Raw genomic sequence first — 16,319 nt, 5'->3', positions numbered from 1 at the left:
TTGATATAAAATGTCTGAATCTGCCCTTGCTCCTTCCTCCAAGTCCCTCGACTTCCAGTCGATTGCTCCAATGATCGGCAAGCAATAAGACTCGATTGGAGCATCAAAACCAGGCCCAGGCACACCTAGCGGTGGGAGTGGAGGTCGGGAGGATCACCAAGGCGATGGCGCATCGCTGCTTCAGAGGGATGGATTTCGCTGCGCGCAATGCAATTGGTACGGGTATGACAACAGCTGCCATCGAGGGTGGCGGCCTCCACTGAAGAATTGCCTCGAAGAACCACGGGAACGAATCTCGAATCATGAAAAGGTGAACGAAGATGTTTTGGAGTCTATTCACGTGTTTGGTGCCCTGAGACTGTCAATGATAAACATGGTGCGTTTTCTGCAAAGTTGTGTAACGTATCGACTTTTAATATATAGGAACTTTTTTCATATAATCTAGACTCAAATTTATATTATATATAATATTAAATATATTTTTGTCAATGAAATTGGAAAAGCAACAAGATGGAAATATGACGCAGTAGTGGAGACAAATTTGTCCAAGACAAAGTTTAGCAATTACATACCCCAACCACGTATAACCTCTCTCGATCGAGAATGAAATGAAACACACATTTCTGTTCTAAAGATCGTTAAGATCCAACTATTTATTTGGATTTTTGTTCTTCCCAGTGGCAGTGAAATCTAGCGCGTGGTGATGCATGAGTTCATATATTATATAAACTGTGAAAAAACTAGAAATGTTGTCTTTACTCATCTGGATTCACAGCTTCACTTCCTGTGTTGTTCTATGTCCCAGCATTACAGAAGAGAAAAGGAATTGACAAACACGGAACGACTTCCTCGACTAACTTTTAAAGGACAAAGAGATGCCGTCCCAAGAGGGGCCACTCAAGCATTGTATGCTGCCTCGAGCTATAAAAATACAAGCGGCCTCACAGATCAACTCGAATATACTAGAACAAAGTTGAACTCTTTGTTTCATAGGCTTGCTTGGTGTTGTTTTCGGTTCTCGCCATGTTGCAAAGGCGCTCCCTGCCACCGATGCCCTCGAGGACGGCGCTGGTATGGCGGCTCTGTGATCGATAGTTTCCTCTCAGGGATTGTTTTGCAAAGTTTGGCTTGTTCTTTGAAAGCGCCTTTAAATAGGAGAGAGATGAAGAAAAAGTGGCATTGAAAAATCAAAGCTCTATCCAGGAAAACACCGGTACTACCACGCAGACGTACTGATTCAAGCCTCTAGAACGCGGCAGTCAGTGCTGCCCGGTCCTGCTGGTCGGACAGTAGTCCCCCCGCCTCACCACGGGTGGCCGATCTAGAGCAGCGCGCATACTACGCGCAACTTCTCACAGCTTGCATCGAATTGCGTCAAGGCGCCACGCGCTCATCCTTGGGAAGCAGGTACCTCGCAAATCTTCTCATCCAACTCTATGAGCGCGCGGATCGAGCATTGGCAGGTGTTTATCAGCATCCACGAGTCCAATAGATTCTCTTGGAACTTGCTGCTTGGCGCTTATGCCCAAAGTGGGTATCTTGAGGAAGCAAAGAGCCGTTTGATCAGATGCCACAAAGGGATGTTTCTGCATGGATGATTTTTATGAAGGCCTGTGAAAACCGTGGAAACTTTGAGGAATGCCGAGCATTGTTTGATCAGGTTCCAGAATGGGATGTAGTTTTCTGGAACTCTCTACTTACAGTATATGCCCATAACGGGCATATGGATCAACGGTCTTTGATGGAATGCTAGAACACAACATAGTTTCTTGGGCTGTTATGGTTACTGGGTATGCAAGAAAAGGTCTTGTTAAAGACGCGCTAAGTTTGTTTATGGGAATCCCCGAAACCAACGAGCTGGGATGAACTGTTCTTGTCCCTGCATATGCCCAGCTTGAGCATAATGACAAAGCCAAGGAGTTTTTCAGTAAAATGTGCCACAAAAGAACGTTGCATCGTGGTCAACAATATCACAACACTGGCCGAGAGAAACCAGCTCGAAGAAGCTTGCATTCTCTTCGATCGAGGTCAAAAGTTAACCCTTAATTAATAAAATAGAACTTTATTTACTAAATTATTTGAAGAAGTTTAACTTTAATCTCCACTTCCCTATGTACCTTAAGTTAAAGGCGTTAAACTAAAAGGTTCAAGTTCAAGATTAATGTGATTTAGTTTGTGTGAGAATATTCTTAATATATTATTATTGTTTGGATTAAATCTACATAAATTCTATTTCTTCATTTTAGAGGAAATTAGATAGATAGATAGATAGATAGATAGACAGTTTTAAAGTCACTGCTGACCACACTAATATTTACTACTCACTTCTTTCTCTAAGAAACACGGGATTGAATATTTCAATCATGTTGTTTTACAGTCTTCTAGTGTGTTCAAGAGCGTTGCAGCAGCAGTGGCCATTTTCGAGTTCCCTAGAAAGGTGGAAAGATCTTGAAAGTGGAAGTCTAGAGCTGGGGAGTAGAGGCATAGTCGAGAATGTGCTCCAATTCTAAATCAAAGGAAGATCTAGTGTGCAATTGGAGTGGCTGCATGATAGAGTGCAAGTCCAAGCTGTTGTTGAGGATTGATGTATGTGAAGTATGGTCTTGCAAGTCATTCCTTAAATGTGAGTCCAACCCAAGAAGTAACAACCATAGGACTTTTAAGGTCGAGCAGTCCAAGCAACATAGCTATGCTACCATCCTTTCTGGAATTCATGATTAAGGTGGATAGAGTCGATAATCACTGCCACGTTATTCCTTTCCGGGTAGTAAGGATAAATTGCATTCTTTCTTTCCATGCTTGTACTTCTGTCATACAGAGAATTTCATATGGCATTATGCATCCAGTTTTGAAGTTGTGATGAAAAAAACTTTCGTTGAGTAGCTGTGATGCCATAAAGGAGAGATGTGGTGACTCTCATAGTAAAATGTTTTCCTTGCATCCCATCTGAAATAGACAACATGCACATAGTGCTAAACAGTGAGTAGTAAACTATTTGAGCAGCTGCCTCGCACTGTTTCACTGATGTGCGCTTGCAGTGGAGTTGTAGACCAAGGTACTTTGTAGCTGGTGACTTGGATGATCTCTTCCCCTCTGTACTGGTGTGGCAGTTCAAGCTGTGTTTTAGCGATGTTGACTGTAATCCCTGTTTGTTGCAGAAGTCCTGAAGTGTGGTGTGTTGGCACTGCAATTGTGTGCGAACAAGCATCGGTATAGAGGAGAAGATGTAGGTAGAGTCCTGCTATTTGAATTTTGAATTGTGGAGAGGGATTGTTGTTCAAAATTGTCTCGAGGGGTGCGGACAACCTTGCTTGAACCCAGGATCGTTAATAATTGAAACTGTAGCATTGAGTTCCACTTGTATGTGGAGGTAGAATTGGTGTATGGCTGCTACAATCTTAACCAGTGCATGGAGCAGCTCTGACGTTAGATGAGAAATTAGGAGAAACTTGGCTTGTAATCTATCTACAGGTAGGTATTTATAAAATGGGATGATGACATTCTTCAAGCCAAACACAGAAAAAGCCTTCTAAAGACTAAGAGACTCTTTGAAAAATGTTGCTTTGTTAATCGAAGAGACATATTGAAATCCTCCAAGCACCTTATGACCTTAAACATGAATTTGGTGATATTGTGCTTGTGTACTTGAATTCCTACTTAGCTTATCATCGGAATATGTTCAAGGTTTGCTTAAACAATGAAATCAGACTTTTTACATTTTAAGATATTTAAATAATTAATGCTAGTCTTCCATGGACTGTTTGGTGAATCCGCGTATGAAGTTTCTAATAGTCATTTACTCTTAGATTTTCTTGTGCGTTCCAGAAAAGCACAGCTTCTATTCGTGGCAATTTCCGTGACAACAAGTCAGTCGTCATCTTCTAGAGACAAGCTATTGAAATTCGAGGACCACGTCACATAAAGAGACGAGTTCTTCTGGAGCCGCAAGAACACTCATCCCACTTCTCTTTGTTCAATCCTTGGTCAGGGGAGAGTGATGAAGGTTCTCGCGATAGCTTGCTGCTTCGTCGCGTTCGCCATTCTTGGTGCTGCTGCCAGAGGAACGGATTACTACGTGGGCGATTGGACAAATGGCGTGAATTTCACGCAGTGGTCTCAAGGCAGAGTCTTCCACGCCGGTGATTTACTGAGTAAGTAAAAATTTCTACACCTATCTTCGGTGTGTTCTTGACTTAAACAACAAAAATCTCTCGCAGTTTTCACAGTTTCCACGAGTGATACCATCCTCAGGGTGTCACAATCTGTCTATAATAACTGCGAGTGGGATTTGCGCTTCCCCAAGATTTTCCCGGCTCCTTGGAAGACGACGTGGAACGAGACGGTGGTGCCATGGGTGGGAGAAAACTATTACGTTTCATCGGTCCAGGACAATTGCAAGACCGGGAAGAAGTTTATGTTGAGCGTCCAATCTCCGCCGGTTTACACTCCGAGAGAGTACACGGTTGGAGATGATCAAGGATGGGCTCCGGGTGTGAATTACTCGCAGTGGACTGCCAACAAAAACTTCTACTTCGGAGACTCTTTCAGTAAGTTCTCTAGATTTTTTCTCTCCATTTCTGGGAATGATCTTGGGATTTTTCCAGGGTTTTTGTTCAATGCCTCGGAGCACTCAGTGGTGGAAGTGTGGGAGCCCGGCTACCAGCTTTGCAACGAGTCCTACTTCTTGCCGGTGCTCGGACTCCCCACGCGGCAAGATGATGGAAGAACTTTGTTCAAGGTGGTACCGCCTCAGGGAATGCATTACTACACGAGCGGCAATGGGAACGATTGCCAGTCGGGGCTCAAGATGGCGCTGGAGATCAAGCCGCAGGACGAGGCATTCGCTCCATCTCCATCGCCGTCGGGTGGAGTTGCTGGGCAAGAAAGTTCCGCTGGTTATAGAACGATAAGTTTCCCGCTCTCGCTTGGATCTGGAGCAGCGATCGTGGCGCTCTCACTGCTCGCCATGGCTTGATTGTGATTTTTTCTCGGGATTGTTTATAGTATACTTGATTGTTTTTGCTTTATCTGTTCGTTTCCATTCCAGAAGAGCAAGAGCGTGCTACAACCGGCCCGCGGCACGTACCGCGCTGTGTACGTCACAGTGATTGATGCGTGGCGTAACCGCGTTCCAGATAAGCAAAGGAGGTCTCTAGAGTGTTCTTTGCACCTTGTGTGGACACGACATGGCCATGAAATCTCCACGGGCATACAAGCAGCTTCTGAGCCTTGTTTGCGGGGTGACGGGCGACGAGCGAGAAGTCCCCGGCATGGAAAACTTCCGGCCAAACTCAACACCAAGACTATCCGTCTAGCGGTGTTTAGCCGAGGACATGCCTGGGTTTTACTTTTCAAAAGTCAGTGTGCCTTGGTCTTGGTGCCAGAATAGAACGTCCCGCAAACGATTACAATGGCGACTCGTACCCGATCGTGAAGAACTGCAATCACTTCACGAACGACGCGTGCACAGGATTTTCAATTCCGGGTTGGGTGAACAGGCTCGCAATACTCCCTTGGTATGTAAAGAAAAATTCACACTTGCCCAGACAGTACTGTTTTACTTCTTCTATCAGATCATAGATATTCTCTAACCGCGTTTTTATCTTTTGCTTGGCTTCAGATTAGTATTTTAAGAATCAATAAAAACGAAAAAGGACGGCAAACAAGCTCAAAGCTGGAAGTTATGGAAGATAGGATTTGAGACGCTGCGTGTGGCTTGTCCTCTGGAAGGAGTCCCCGTTTTCACGCCCTGCATAAGAGAAAAATCAATAAAACTTTTGGAAAGGAAGATTAATACTTACTCCACCGGCGGACAATGGACTGGACAGTGGCAGCACTCCACGTCCTCAACGGCATCCTCGGCAGCGTCTCGCTCGAAGACCAGCTGATAGATCTTCTTCATCTGCTCCAGCGCAGTGCCACCGTACTGACAGACAAAAGTGGCATAGACCTCAGGCTCTTCGGTGATCCCATGTGGAGCCACTCCTCGGATTGATCGGTGGTCGTAGCCCGTCCTCGCAAGCGTCGGCACATCAAAACCGATTCCCGATGCCGAAGAGAGAACTGCAATGCGGCTGGGGTCCTGGATGAAGCCGCACCACCACCCAACATCAGGGACGTCCCCGTTCCAGACCGCATCCGGGAACATGCCTGCTACTTTCACTCTGAATGACTCCACTAGCTTCCTCTTGTACATGGCTTTGAGCGCAAGCAAGATCGGCGGCATCGAAGGCATCTCCCTATTCAGTGCAGTGATCTGCTCCCGCAGCTCCGAGTTCTCATCTTTCAAAGCAGTGATCCGCTCCCGCTGCACCGAGTTCTCGTCTTCCAAAGCAGTGATCTTCTCTTTCAAAGCAGTGATCCGCTCCCGCAGCACCGAGCTTTTGTTTTCCACAGCAGTGATCTTCTCTTCCAAAGCAGTGGTCTTCTCTTCCAAAGCAGTGATCTGGTCCTGCAGGTGCGTGAACTGCTGCTGGAACTCCTTTCTCAAGGCAGTGATCAGTGTTGCCACGGAATTGCTACCTGCCACCTCTACCGCTGCCTCCTCCATCTCCTGCGCCGCCACCTCTACCGCTGCCTCCTCCTTCATCTTGCCTTTCTTCCTCTCCTCCGCCTGCGCTGCCTGCGCTGCCTGCGCCGCCTCTTCCACGAGCAACATGCCTGCCTGGGCACTCGCATACTCCTGGGAACGCAGCGCCTGCCGGTATAGCAGTCCAGTGTGATCTTTGCTGTTGGCATTAGGGCAGTACGCAACAAAGCCGCCCTGTTCTATGAACTTACGCACGGCCCAGCCTCCCCTACCATGAGGATGAAGGTTTCGCTCCACGCCGACCTCTTCCGAGAGGCCTAAGGCGTTGAGCCACTCGTCCACGTCAGCCACAAAACCACTGTCGTTGCATAGATCGTCCATCTTCGACTCGGCAAGCCTCTGGGGCACCGGCCAGTCCTTGCGAAGCTCGTAGTAGAGGATGGTCAGAGAGACAGGGCTAGCCGGTGGAGCCGCCTTTTTCTTCTGCTTCTCCTTGGTCTTATGCCCCATCGCTCCTCTCAACCCTAAAAGCCCCGCCACCCAAGAAAAAGCTTCCTCTACAAGTCTCTAAACCTAGAGACCACAGTTCTTCAAAGCTGGCGTAGCCGATCTACCAGAGTTTCAAACTGAGACACCACTGTTACAAAAATGTATGTTGTTTGATTCCTTGTTTCTCTCTTGTACATCTTGTGGAGCTTCTCTCACTTCCAGAGCACCTCGATGGGGATCCCACGGAGCTCCGCCACCTCATGGAAGTGGCGGAGCTGCGACACGGCGTGCAGTGTGGCCCTGGCGTTGTTGAGCGTGTTGTCGCTCCCCATCTGCTTGCCTAGCGCGTTCTCGATGCCGGCCATCTCCAGGACGACGCGCACCGCGCCGCCCGCGATGATGCCCGTCCCCGGCGACGCTGGGCGGAGCATCACGTCCGCTGCGTGGTAGTGCCCGTCCACCCTGTGGCGAGAGAGTTAGAGCAAAGGAAACCGAGACTCCCAAGGATCACAGGAGTATCACCACACTCTGAGCAAGAACAAGCAGAGTTACCTGTGAGGGAAAGTCTTGTACTTGGTCATCCTCACGGTGACGATGTTCCTCCTGGCATCCTTGACGGATTTCTGGACAGCCGCGATCACCTCCTTGGCCTTTCCAACTCCAACTCCAACCTTTCCCTTCTTGTCACCCACCACCGATACCACCCTGAACTGGAGCTGCTTGCCCCCTTTCACCACCTTGGTCACTCGCCGGACCTGGACCACGGACTCCTCCAATCCATCCTTGGATCCCCCTCGCCGCCCCCCCATCCCTCCGGGGCCTCCTTCCTCTCCCCGCCGCCTTCTCCCGCCGCCACGCTCCTCCTCCTCCTCCGCCGTGCTCTCGGACGCCTTCTTTCGTTCCCAGGACGGCCCGTAGAGCGATTCGTAGGCCTCTTTGATCTCCTCCGTGCTCATCCCCACGTCGTCGTTGGGATCGGTCATGGATGGATCCGCGCGGAGCCGTCCCTTGTATGCGGCGGTCACGAGCAGCGCGGATTGCTTGCTCCTCCTCCCGCTGGCGATGAGAGGATTTGCAATGCCGATGCGCGGCTGCGACTTGAGGGAGAATGTGGGACGCCTGGCGATGGCGCAGGGCAGGCGTACCTTGGAGGATTCCAGCGCCGTGGCGGCGCCCGAGCTGAGCGAGAGAATCGCCGACGCCATTGAGCGATTTCGTTTATCTCTTCCGCGCGCCTCTCACGACGCCATAGCCAATCTCGAAATTCTAGCATAAGAGCCCTAATTCTCTCAATCAATCATTACCGAGGGGATGGAGGCGCACTGCGCTGTGATGGTGCGAATCCGCGGCCCAGTAAGTGATGATCTCGCGCGCGCGCTGGATTTGAGCTGCATTCTCGCTGTTCTTAGGATCCAAAGTCGCGGAAGATGCTGCGCCATGCTTTCCACGCATCAGAGTATGGTGTTCTTGTGCTTGATTTCTCCTCACGAGCCGTGACAGATCGGGCGAGACTACTCTCTCGGCATCCGGTTTGCTGCTGCCGATCGCTGGAAAATCGGCGGCGGCGGTGACTTGCGCTTCGATCGTGGAGCCGTATCTATCGCCTAGCGATCTTGCGGTAAAATTTTTTTGATTGCTTTTAAGTTGGAGTCACAGCGATCTCTTAGGACCAAGACTCGATCAAACTCGTTCGAGGCGCGACTCTAGAAGTTCTTCTGCAAGTAATCACTCATTCTTTCTTCTTCGTTGTTTGTTTTCTTCTTATTTCTGAAAGTTTCAGGCTCCTCCTAGCTCAAATGAATTTGGATCCACACCACTTTGGCTTCCAGCGCAAATTTTAAAACTGGTAAACAGTAGCAGTTCTTCACAGGGTCTTTTTTCTACATGTGTTTGATCCAGGTGCATGTGAAGCGGGCATCAGAAGCGGTGAGATCCTTACTCGACGTGCAAGGAGGCGATGAGTTGTGGGAAATGGGCTGGAGTGTGGCAAATCCTCAAGAATCTCGTCCGGAGAATGCCACAGTGGTAAGTTCACGTTTGCAATTTATCTTATATTTTAAGCTGCGCTGCGTTTTAGAGCGATTTTTCTCGCAGCAAAGAGGGTGCTGTGCCTAAGACCACAGCTACTCTAGCAGCAGCTTTTACAAGGATAGCTGTCCTCAGCGTCCAAGCAAATACTACGGTTTGTTTTTCTCTTTTCTTTTCAAGTCTTTCGTCCTAAAACTTGAAGTACAAATTCTGTGCAGGAACTGATGCTCTCAAGTGTTTGTACCAAAGGCGATGTTGTCCGAGCAATTGGATCACCTTTTGGTGCGCTATCACCTCTGCATTTTTTTAACAGGTAGAGAGCCATTCCGCAACTGACTGGGTTTTACTGGAATTTGTTTGCCAGCGTTTCGGTTGGCAATGTCTCCAATTGCTGGCCGTCGTCATCTAGGCTCATTTTAATGGCTGATATCCGTGCTCTTCCTGGTGAGCTCTGGTGATATATCGTGTGAGGTCGTTCGATTTTAATGCTTCTTTTTGGTGATTGCAAACTAAATTCTTGTTTACAGGCATGGAAGGTGGCCCTGTTTTTGATGCTGCTGGTAATCTTGTTGGGATTCTTCTTAGGCCACTGCGTCAGCGCAGTTCTGGAGTTGAAGTTCAAGTAAGCTGTGTAGAGACGTTTTATCTTTCTATCTTATTTCTTTTGAAACAGCTTATCTTACCAGCCAAGGTTCTAGCGTCAGAACTGGAAGAACTTGGTTTCAACGTGATGTACAACATCTTTGACAACGAGAAGTTGCAAAGTAATAAGCACATTCAAATGGCACTTTCATCAATAGTTCTTCTAACAACAAGCAACGGAAGCTGGGCATCAGGAACTCTTCTCAACAAGTCGGGCCTTATATTGACAAATGCTCATCTTTTGGAGCCGTGGAGGTTCAGAAGGTTAACAGTTGATCCGTTGCTTCGGGACGATTTCATAGAGGTGGCCAACGTATCAAATCGTGGGCAGTATTCACCCGTTCAAGTACGTCTCGAGCGCCAACAGCGACGTTCTTGGCATTTTGCGACAGTAGTATTTGTCTCGCATGGACCACTGGACGTTGCTCTCTTGCAACTCACCTCGGTGCCTTACGAGCTCGAACCAATTCCAGTCGACACCACAGAGCCAGTTCCTGGATCAGCAGTAGCTGTGATTGGCCATGGACTTTTTGGGCCCCGAACAGGCAAGAATCGCTTTTCGTTGGCGTTAACTTCCTTCTTGTGAACTTGCAGAGCTAGGACCCTCTATAACAATCGGAGTTATCTCACGAGTCGTGAATAGCCGCGAGATCGTTTCAAACCCGCAAGAGTGTGAATCAAACACACCTGTGATGCTTCAAACGACTGCCGCTGTTCATCCCGGTGGAAGTGGTGGCGTTGTGGTTAACAGCCAAGGTCGTATGATCGGCTTGGTAACAAGGTACGCTTTTCTTCCAGCAGAGAAGAGCTTACACTTCCTTTTACTTCACACAGTAACGCAAAACATGGTGGAGTCACAGTGATCCCATACTTAAACTTCAGCATTCCTTCGGCAGCATTACGCCCAGTGCTCCAGTTCGCCGAGTCCGATGGTAAGACAGCTATCAAATTCTCCTCGCAGAAGTTTGATCATCTTTACTTCCAGATTTTTCACTGCTCTCAGAGCTCGACAAGAAAGACACTGGATTGTCTGCCGTGTGGTCGATGGTTGATCCTCTAAAAACCGCTCCTCGGCCTCCTTTTGATCCTAAGAACCAAGGCAAAGGTTTGCGATTCGCGAAGTTCATCGCTGACAACGACAAGCACGCCGGGTTCGAATCCCTTCCACCGCAAATCAAGTCGATGCTCTAGGAGGGATATACCGCATCTGGAAATGGAATATCTCTCGTGGTCTTTCTCCGTTTTACTTCTTCGCGAGGGAGAATGCGAAGAGCCACGATGTAGCTCCTGGAGAGACTCTGGATTTTCTAGCGAGGAGCGCCTGCTTCTACGCGATCTCTAGGGTCGCGCCAGGAGGGAGGAAGGAAAAATGGGGTGGAAAGCGTTCGTGGAAGGTGGTGCCGCGTCCATCGTCGCGGGATCCATGACGCATCCACTGGATCTCATCAAGGTGAGAATGCAGCTCCCAATCGCAGCGGGAGATTCGCCAGTGGCGGCGGCGGCAAGAACAGGGCCTCTGTCGGTCGGGATTAGGGTTCTTCAAACAGAGGGCGCCAAGGCGCTCTTCTCGGGCGTCTCGGCGGCCATTCTCCGCCAGGGGCTCTACTCCACCACGCGGCTAGGTCTCTACGACGCGATCAAGGAGGCGTGGCGAGAGAAGCGATTGGATCCCAGCAATGCCGATCTGGATCTGGCAGTCCACAAGAAGTTCGCGGCCGGGCTGATCGCTGGAGGGATCGGCGCCGCGGTAGGGAATCCCGCGGATGTGGCGCTGGTGAGGATGCAAGGCGATGGCAGGCTCCCAGTGTGGCAGCGGCGGAGATACCTCGGGGTCGGCGACGCCCTGGCCAGGATCGCGCGGCAGGAAGGGATTGGATCGCTGTGGACGGGGTCGGGGCCGACGATCCAGCGCGCGATGATCGTCACGGCGGCGCAGCTCACGACCTACGATCAGAGCAAGGAGTTCCTGGCGGGGAGAGGGATCTGCCGCGAGGGATTGGCGACGCACGTCGGGGCGAGCTTGGTCGCGGGGTTTGTGGCGTCGGTGGCGTCCAATCCCGTGGACGTGATCAAGACGAGGGTGATGAGCGTGGGCGCGGGGGACGCCAGGTATAGCGGGAGCTTGGACTGCGCGATCAAGACTGTGAGGGGAGAGGGCGCCATGGCTCTCTACAGGGGATTTTTGCCGACCTTGACAAGGCAGGCGCCATTCTCGGTGGTGCTGTTCGTCACCCTGGAGCAAATCAAGGCCATCCTCAAGGATTTCTAGCTCTTGGATTTCCAGAAATCCAAAGATCTTTTTGTTCGTCATGGCATAATCTAACAACTTAGCTGCAATGTTTTGGACATGGACCATGAGGTTATCACTTTGATCGGGCGTGCTTCTACCATCTCGCAAGTGAAAGACCTAGAGAGAACTTTAGTTGAGAGGAAACTCCACCGCCATGTCCAGCTCGTGAATCTCATCGTCAAAGCATATGCCAGGTGTGGCAGCCTCCAAGATGCCCTTTCTGCCTTTCAAACGCTCGAGTGTCCCAACCAGCACTCGTGGAATATCCTGCTCTCGGGCTACGTCCGCAATGGAGGTATTGCCCAAGCGGAGGAGCTGTTTGGAGTTTTGCCATTGCGAGATCGAGTGACTTGGAATACGCTGGTTGCAGCTTATGCCAATGCTGGGCATTTGCGTAAGGCAAAACAGCTGTTTGATACGATGCCGGACAGGGACATTGTTTCTTGGGCCTCACTCCTCCAGGCGTTTGTAAAGAAGGGAGATTTGAGCAGCGCAAAGAGGTTGTTTGATCTTATGCCCAGATGGAACGTCGTGGTCTTTAATTCCATGGTATCTGGATTCGCAAACTTGGGTGATCTCTCCAGCGCCGAGAGTATGTTTGCATGGATCCCAGAAGCGACGCTTGTTACATGGACAACCATGGTTGCCGCGTTTTGCGAAAAGGGTCTAATAGCTAGAGCTAAAGACCTCTTCTCCAAAATGCCCGAAAGGAACACGCTAGCCTGGACTGCCATGCTTGAAGCGTTTTCTCTGAAAGGTGATCTCACCGAAGCAAAGCGGGTTTTTGATTCCATGCCAGAGTGGGATCTTGTCTCGTGTACGGTGATGCTTCAGGCATATGCCAACAGAGGGCATCTAGTAGAATGTATACGTTTCCTCCAAACCATGCACGAGAAAAATGTGGTCTCCTACAATGCGGTGATTTCTGCTTTTATTTACACTGGAGACTTAGAGGGAGCCAAGTCTCGGTTTGATTTGTGCCCAGAATGGGACATTGTGTCGTGGACAACTTTGATTTTAGGATATGCCGCGGCCAGGCATTTTGATGCTGTGGAGAGCTTTTTTGCAAAAATGCCCGATGCGGACACAATGACGTGGAATACCATGCTAGCGGCGTATGTCGGCGATAGAAATATCTCTCGTGCAGAGACAACGTTCTATTCCATGCAAGAGCGAGATAACGTTTCATGGAACGTGATGTTAGCAGCGTATTCCCAAGCTGGAGATTTGGAGGAGGCAAGGAGGCTGTTCTCCACAATGCCGGAGCGCAACACTGCATCGTGGAACACACTGATTGGCGGCGAGGCCTACTATGGTGAACATGCAATGGATTTTTTCCGTGGAATGTGTGTCCATGGCTTGGACGCAAGTGAGATTTCGTTTCTCAATTGTTTGGTGGCTTGCAACCACAAGGGACACATAGAACAAGCGTGTAACCTGTTCTTGTCTATGAGCTTCGATCACAATCTAGAGCATTGGGAGGAGCATTTCTCACTGATGGTGGATGTTTTGGGGCGGACAGGGCAGCTCAATACCGCAAAGGAATTGGTTCAAGGAATGCCACTGGAACCAAACGTTGGAGCCCAGGGCGCTTTGTTTGAGTCACAAATCAGAGTCACTTGTACTCTAAAATCAAAAGCGTAACTTCCCAAACAAAAAAAAAACAAAAAAAGCGAAACAAATAATGATTATAATAATAATAAGAAAAGCGGTGTAAGTATCGACAAGTGGCTTCTGAGCTGTGGAGTTCGTTGGGCGTTCAATCTGAGGTTCTAATCTATTCTTAATTTTCTAATAAACTTAGTCACGGAACCTCATGGCACTGTTGAAAGTGTTTTTGATACTGGCAATTTTCTGTGCAGAGGTTTATACTTTCCCGAAGTGTCCAATAGCAGGAAGTCCCTTTAGATACAATCACAAATGGTTACGCAAGGGACATCCTTTCCATGCAAATCTAAAGCTCATGTATTCAAGCTTGTACACCTTGACGATCTTGGGGGGCTATCTCCAAGAAGGTAGTGGAAAATTTATTGCCTATGGTTGCTACTCTTGCCCTGTTGGTTTCGACTCGTATGATAGCTGCAGGGCATGCATAAGAAACATCCAAGCCATGTTTGACAAGTATGTTCCACTCGCAATTGGTGCTGCTGCTTGCTTGGGTGAAGTGGGGCATATGTGTTACTTGCGATATGAAATGTATGACTTTGAGTGTGATGCTCCCTGGTAAACAAAAATATGTCTAAATGGAAGAATTTCCACTTTATGAGTTTCTTGCTTCTCCATTTGTCGATTAACCAAAAAAAACCACGAAACAAATAGCTTACACAGAGGCGGAACCAGCCTCTTCAAAGGCTTTACTCCACACACTGGCGATTCTCTCGTTATACGTCACCTACACACAAAAGTCTCACGATTCAAGCACACAGGATGAGAAGAGAAAGAACTTACCTGAGTTTGTACAAAGCCCTTTAGCATGCTGAAAAAGTCTCTTTGTCGATCGCATTCATAGTTTTCGATTTCACTCCGGTTGCGTTCCTGATAGACCACGTTAGATCTGTATCGAGGGAGACAACAAGGCACACTACCTTGATTCGCTCGTACTCCTCTTGCGCTTTGTCCCGGCTCTTCTCCGCTGTCTTGATGGAGTCGTTCAGCTCCTCCACCTTCCGGTTGCTGGATCTATCGCCCCCGAAAGTTTTAGAGGAAGAAGCATTCAGCTTCTCGATGCGAGCATGCATCGCCGAGAGGTCCGTCATCAGTGTCTGCAAGGTCAGCAAAGCGCTGGAGCGATCCGAAAAAGCAGTATGCACGGATTGCATGAGACCAAGATAATCGTGCAAGTGGTCCTGCAAGGCTGGAAGTTCAAGTTCACATTTTTCCCAGATGAAAAACCAGCACCTACCAGATGCTTGCAAGATTCAGCGTTGAATTCCTTGTAGAAGCGGCTCACTTTCACTGCTGCCGTTGCCAAGCGCTTGACATCAGTGGCGTGGACCTTTTGAGCGTTGCCAGTCGCTTCTTGAGACTCATACTTTCCGATGCGTATCAGAGCAAGTCCGAGATCTCCCACCACATCCCCAACCTCTTGCTGTGCCTTGATCAGAGCTTCAGCCTAAATGAGAAAGTTAAGAGCAAAAAGAAAAACTGGCCTTGGGAACCCAAACCTGCTGAGAAGCCTCAGTAAGCTCCAGCTCGAGATCCTGGAGCTTCTCCTTCTTCTCCAAAAACTCCTTGTCTTCCTCAACAACAGGAGGCTTGGACGCCCCCCAGTCATTCGTGACGGACTGCCGCAGCTCCTTGAAAATTCTAATCAAATCTCTGCCACCTTTGGCAGGCTGTGACGCCTCTTGAGGAGCCAGCACGGTGCTGCTATCGCCAAAGAGCTGCTTGGGCAGCTTTGCTGCTCCATCCAGCATTCTCGAGGCCATGTCGATGGATGGCTGCAAAGGTAGCTTCCCATTCGTTTGAAGAAACAGCCTGAGCTCCTCGGACTTCCTCAAAACTGGATGGGCCGCGAGCCGGCTCAAGTACTTCTCCAGAGCCACGCGCCTCTGCTCGATAAACTCCTGCTTTTGCATCACTTGGCTCTCCACGATGCTCTTGTCCGGGCGAGGAGGTATGAAGTAGCCCCTGTAAGCCAGCGCGAGGCGGTCGGCGAGCGTGACAAAGTCGCGAAATCTTCGTCTCACGCTAAACTCCGTACCACCATACTCGGGAATGTTGGTGTGCGATACCACCAGATAGGTCACGTAGATGTTGGGAACCAGCGAGGAGCCCGTGGATTCTTGGATCTTCTGAGGCTGCGTGACGGCCATTGTGAGAAATTCTTGAGAAGAATTTCCCCCGTTCCTGGAGATCGGGACCTCCCTGGATGAATCTGAGACCCTAGGATCTGGTTCTGGCCCTGATTGAGCTCCAAGAAAACCGTCCTCATCGTCCTCCTGATCTGCCGAGGGAGACATCGCCCCACTGGCCGCCATGGCGCTCCTGTAGTCGCTGCTGGAGAAATACGCCAGCGGTGCCTTGTCCAACGAGATCGACTCCATACCTTCCATACATTCTTCCATGCCCTTCTCCTCCATTTTCTAGTGCAGATGCAAAAAAACCTTAAAACCCTAGACGGATATTCGCAGCGAATCTAATCTACATTTGAAAAACTTCTTGGTTGTTTTCGATCTACTTACATTGGACATTAGGACAAATGGTAGTGAATGGTGTTATTTGTATGTCTTTTTACCTTTTAAGTGAGAATTCCTTACTGTATTGAAATTATTCAATTTTTTTGTGAAAGTTTCTAGTTTTTAAACAACTGCCCACAATCTTCATACATTGCAATCAATA

The 16,319-nt window shown here is 49.0% G+C and overlaps 6 protein-coding genes across 6 annotated transcripts; 4 read left to right on the top strand and 2 right to left on the bottom strand.

Annotated features, from left to right (window-relative positions):
• Window positions 1-3,915: 3,915 nt before the first annotated feature.
• Window positions 3,916-5,027, top strand: LOC9652503 (lamin-like protein). Its single transcript, XM_002966635.2, has 3 exons — window positions 3,916-4,151; window positions 4,218-4,547; window positions 4,605-5,027. The coding sequence occupies exons 1-3, from the start codon at window positions 3,998-4,000 to the stop codon at window positions 4,973-4,975; spliced, it is 855 nt and encodes a 284-aa protein (XP_002966681.2). The 5' UTR covers window positions 3,916-3,997; the 3' UTR covers window positions 4,976-5,027.
• A 2,142-nt stretch (window positions 5,028-7,169) lies between these two features.
• Window positions 7,170-8,300, bottom strand: LOC9634035 (30S ribosomal protein S5, chloroplastic). Its single transcript, XM_002966273.2, has 2 exons — window positions 7,571-8,300; window positions 7,170-7,480 (listed from the first exon to the last, which is right to left on the bottom strand). Exons 1-2 carry the CDS (start codon window positions 8,221-8,223, stop codon window positions 7,231-7,233), a joined length of 903 nt encoding a protein of 300 aa, XP_002966319.2. The 5' UTR covers window positions 8,224-8,300; the 3' UTR covers window positions 7,170-7,230.
• LOC112345082 (glyoxysomal processing protease, glyoxysomal-like) lies at window positions 8,258-10,388 on the top strand. The gene is made up of 11 exons (XM_024671069.1): window positions 8,258-8,371; window positions 8,428-8,474; window positions 8,519-8,636; window positions 8,686-8,739; window positions 8,799-8,864; window positions 8,918-9,043; window positions 9,096-9,200; window positions 9,265-9,359; window positions 9,411-9,490; window positions 9,574-9,668; window positions 9,720-10,388. Exons 1-11 carry the CDS (start codon window positions 8,330-8,332, stop codon window positions 10,272-10,274), a joined length of 1,383 nt encoding a protein of 460 aa, XP_024526837.1. The 5' UTR covers window positions 8,258-8,329; the 3' UTR covers window positions 10,275-10,388.
• A 66-nt stretch (window positions 10,389-10,454) lies between these two features.
• On the top strand, window positions 10,455-11,993 carry LOC9634034 (mitochondrial uncoupling protein 4). Its single transcript, XM_024671070.1, has 3 exons — window positions 10,455-10,469; window positions 10,523-10,620; window positions 10,674-11,993. Exon 3 carries the CDS (start codon window positions 11,058-11,060, stop codon window positions 11,955-11,957), a length of 900 nt encoding a protein of 299 aa, XP_024526838.1. The 5' UTR covers window positions 10,455-10,469; window positions 10,523-10,620; window positions 10,674-11,057; the 3' UTR covers window positions 11,958-11,993.
• A 42-nt stretch (window positions 11,994-12,035) lies between these two features.
• LOC9652502 (pentatricopeptide repeat-containing protein At1g62260, mitochondrial) lies at window positions 12,036-13,622 on the top strand. Its single transcript, XM_024671539.1, has one exon. The coding sequence runs from the start codon at window positions 12,036-12,038 to the stop codon at window positions 13,620-13,622; it is 1,587 nt and encodes a 528-aa protein (XP_024527307.1).
• Window positions 13,623-14,214: 592 nt separating this feature from the next.
• On the bottom strand, window positions 14,215-16,086 carry LOC9652501 (sorting nexin 2A). Its single transcript, XM_002966272.2, has 5 exons — window positions 15,143-16,086; window positions 14,881-15,090; window positions 14,564-14,824; window positions 14,427-14,513; window positions 14,215-14,370 (listed from the first exon to the last, which is right to left on the bottom strand). The coding sequence occupies exons 1-5, from the start codon at window positions 16,058-16,060 to the stop codon at window positions 14,299-14,301; spliced, it is 1,548 nt and encodes a 515-aa protein (XP_002966318.2). The 5' UTR covers window positions 16,061-16,086; the 3' UTR covers window positions 14,215-14,298.
• Between the last annotated feature and the right edge of the window lie 233 nt (window positions 16,087-16,319).

Source organism: Selaginella moellendorffii, unplaced genomic scaffold (genome assembly GCF_000143415.4).
Source record: "Selaginella moellendorffii unplaced genomic scaffold, v1.0 SELMOscaffold_7, whole genome shotgun sequence".
Taxonomy (NCBI): Eukaryota; Viridiplantae; Streptophyta; class Lycopodiopsida; order Selaginellales; family Selaginellaceae; genus Selaginella; species Selaginella moellendorffii.
This window is presented reverse-complemented; position numbering and strand designations above follow the sequence as displayed.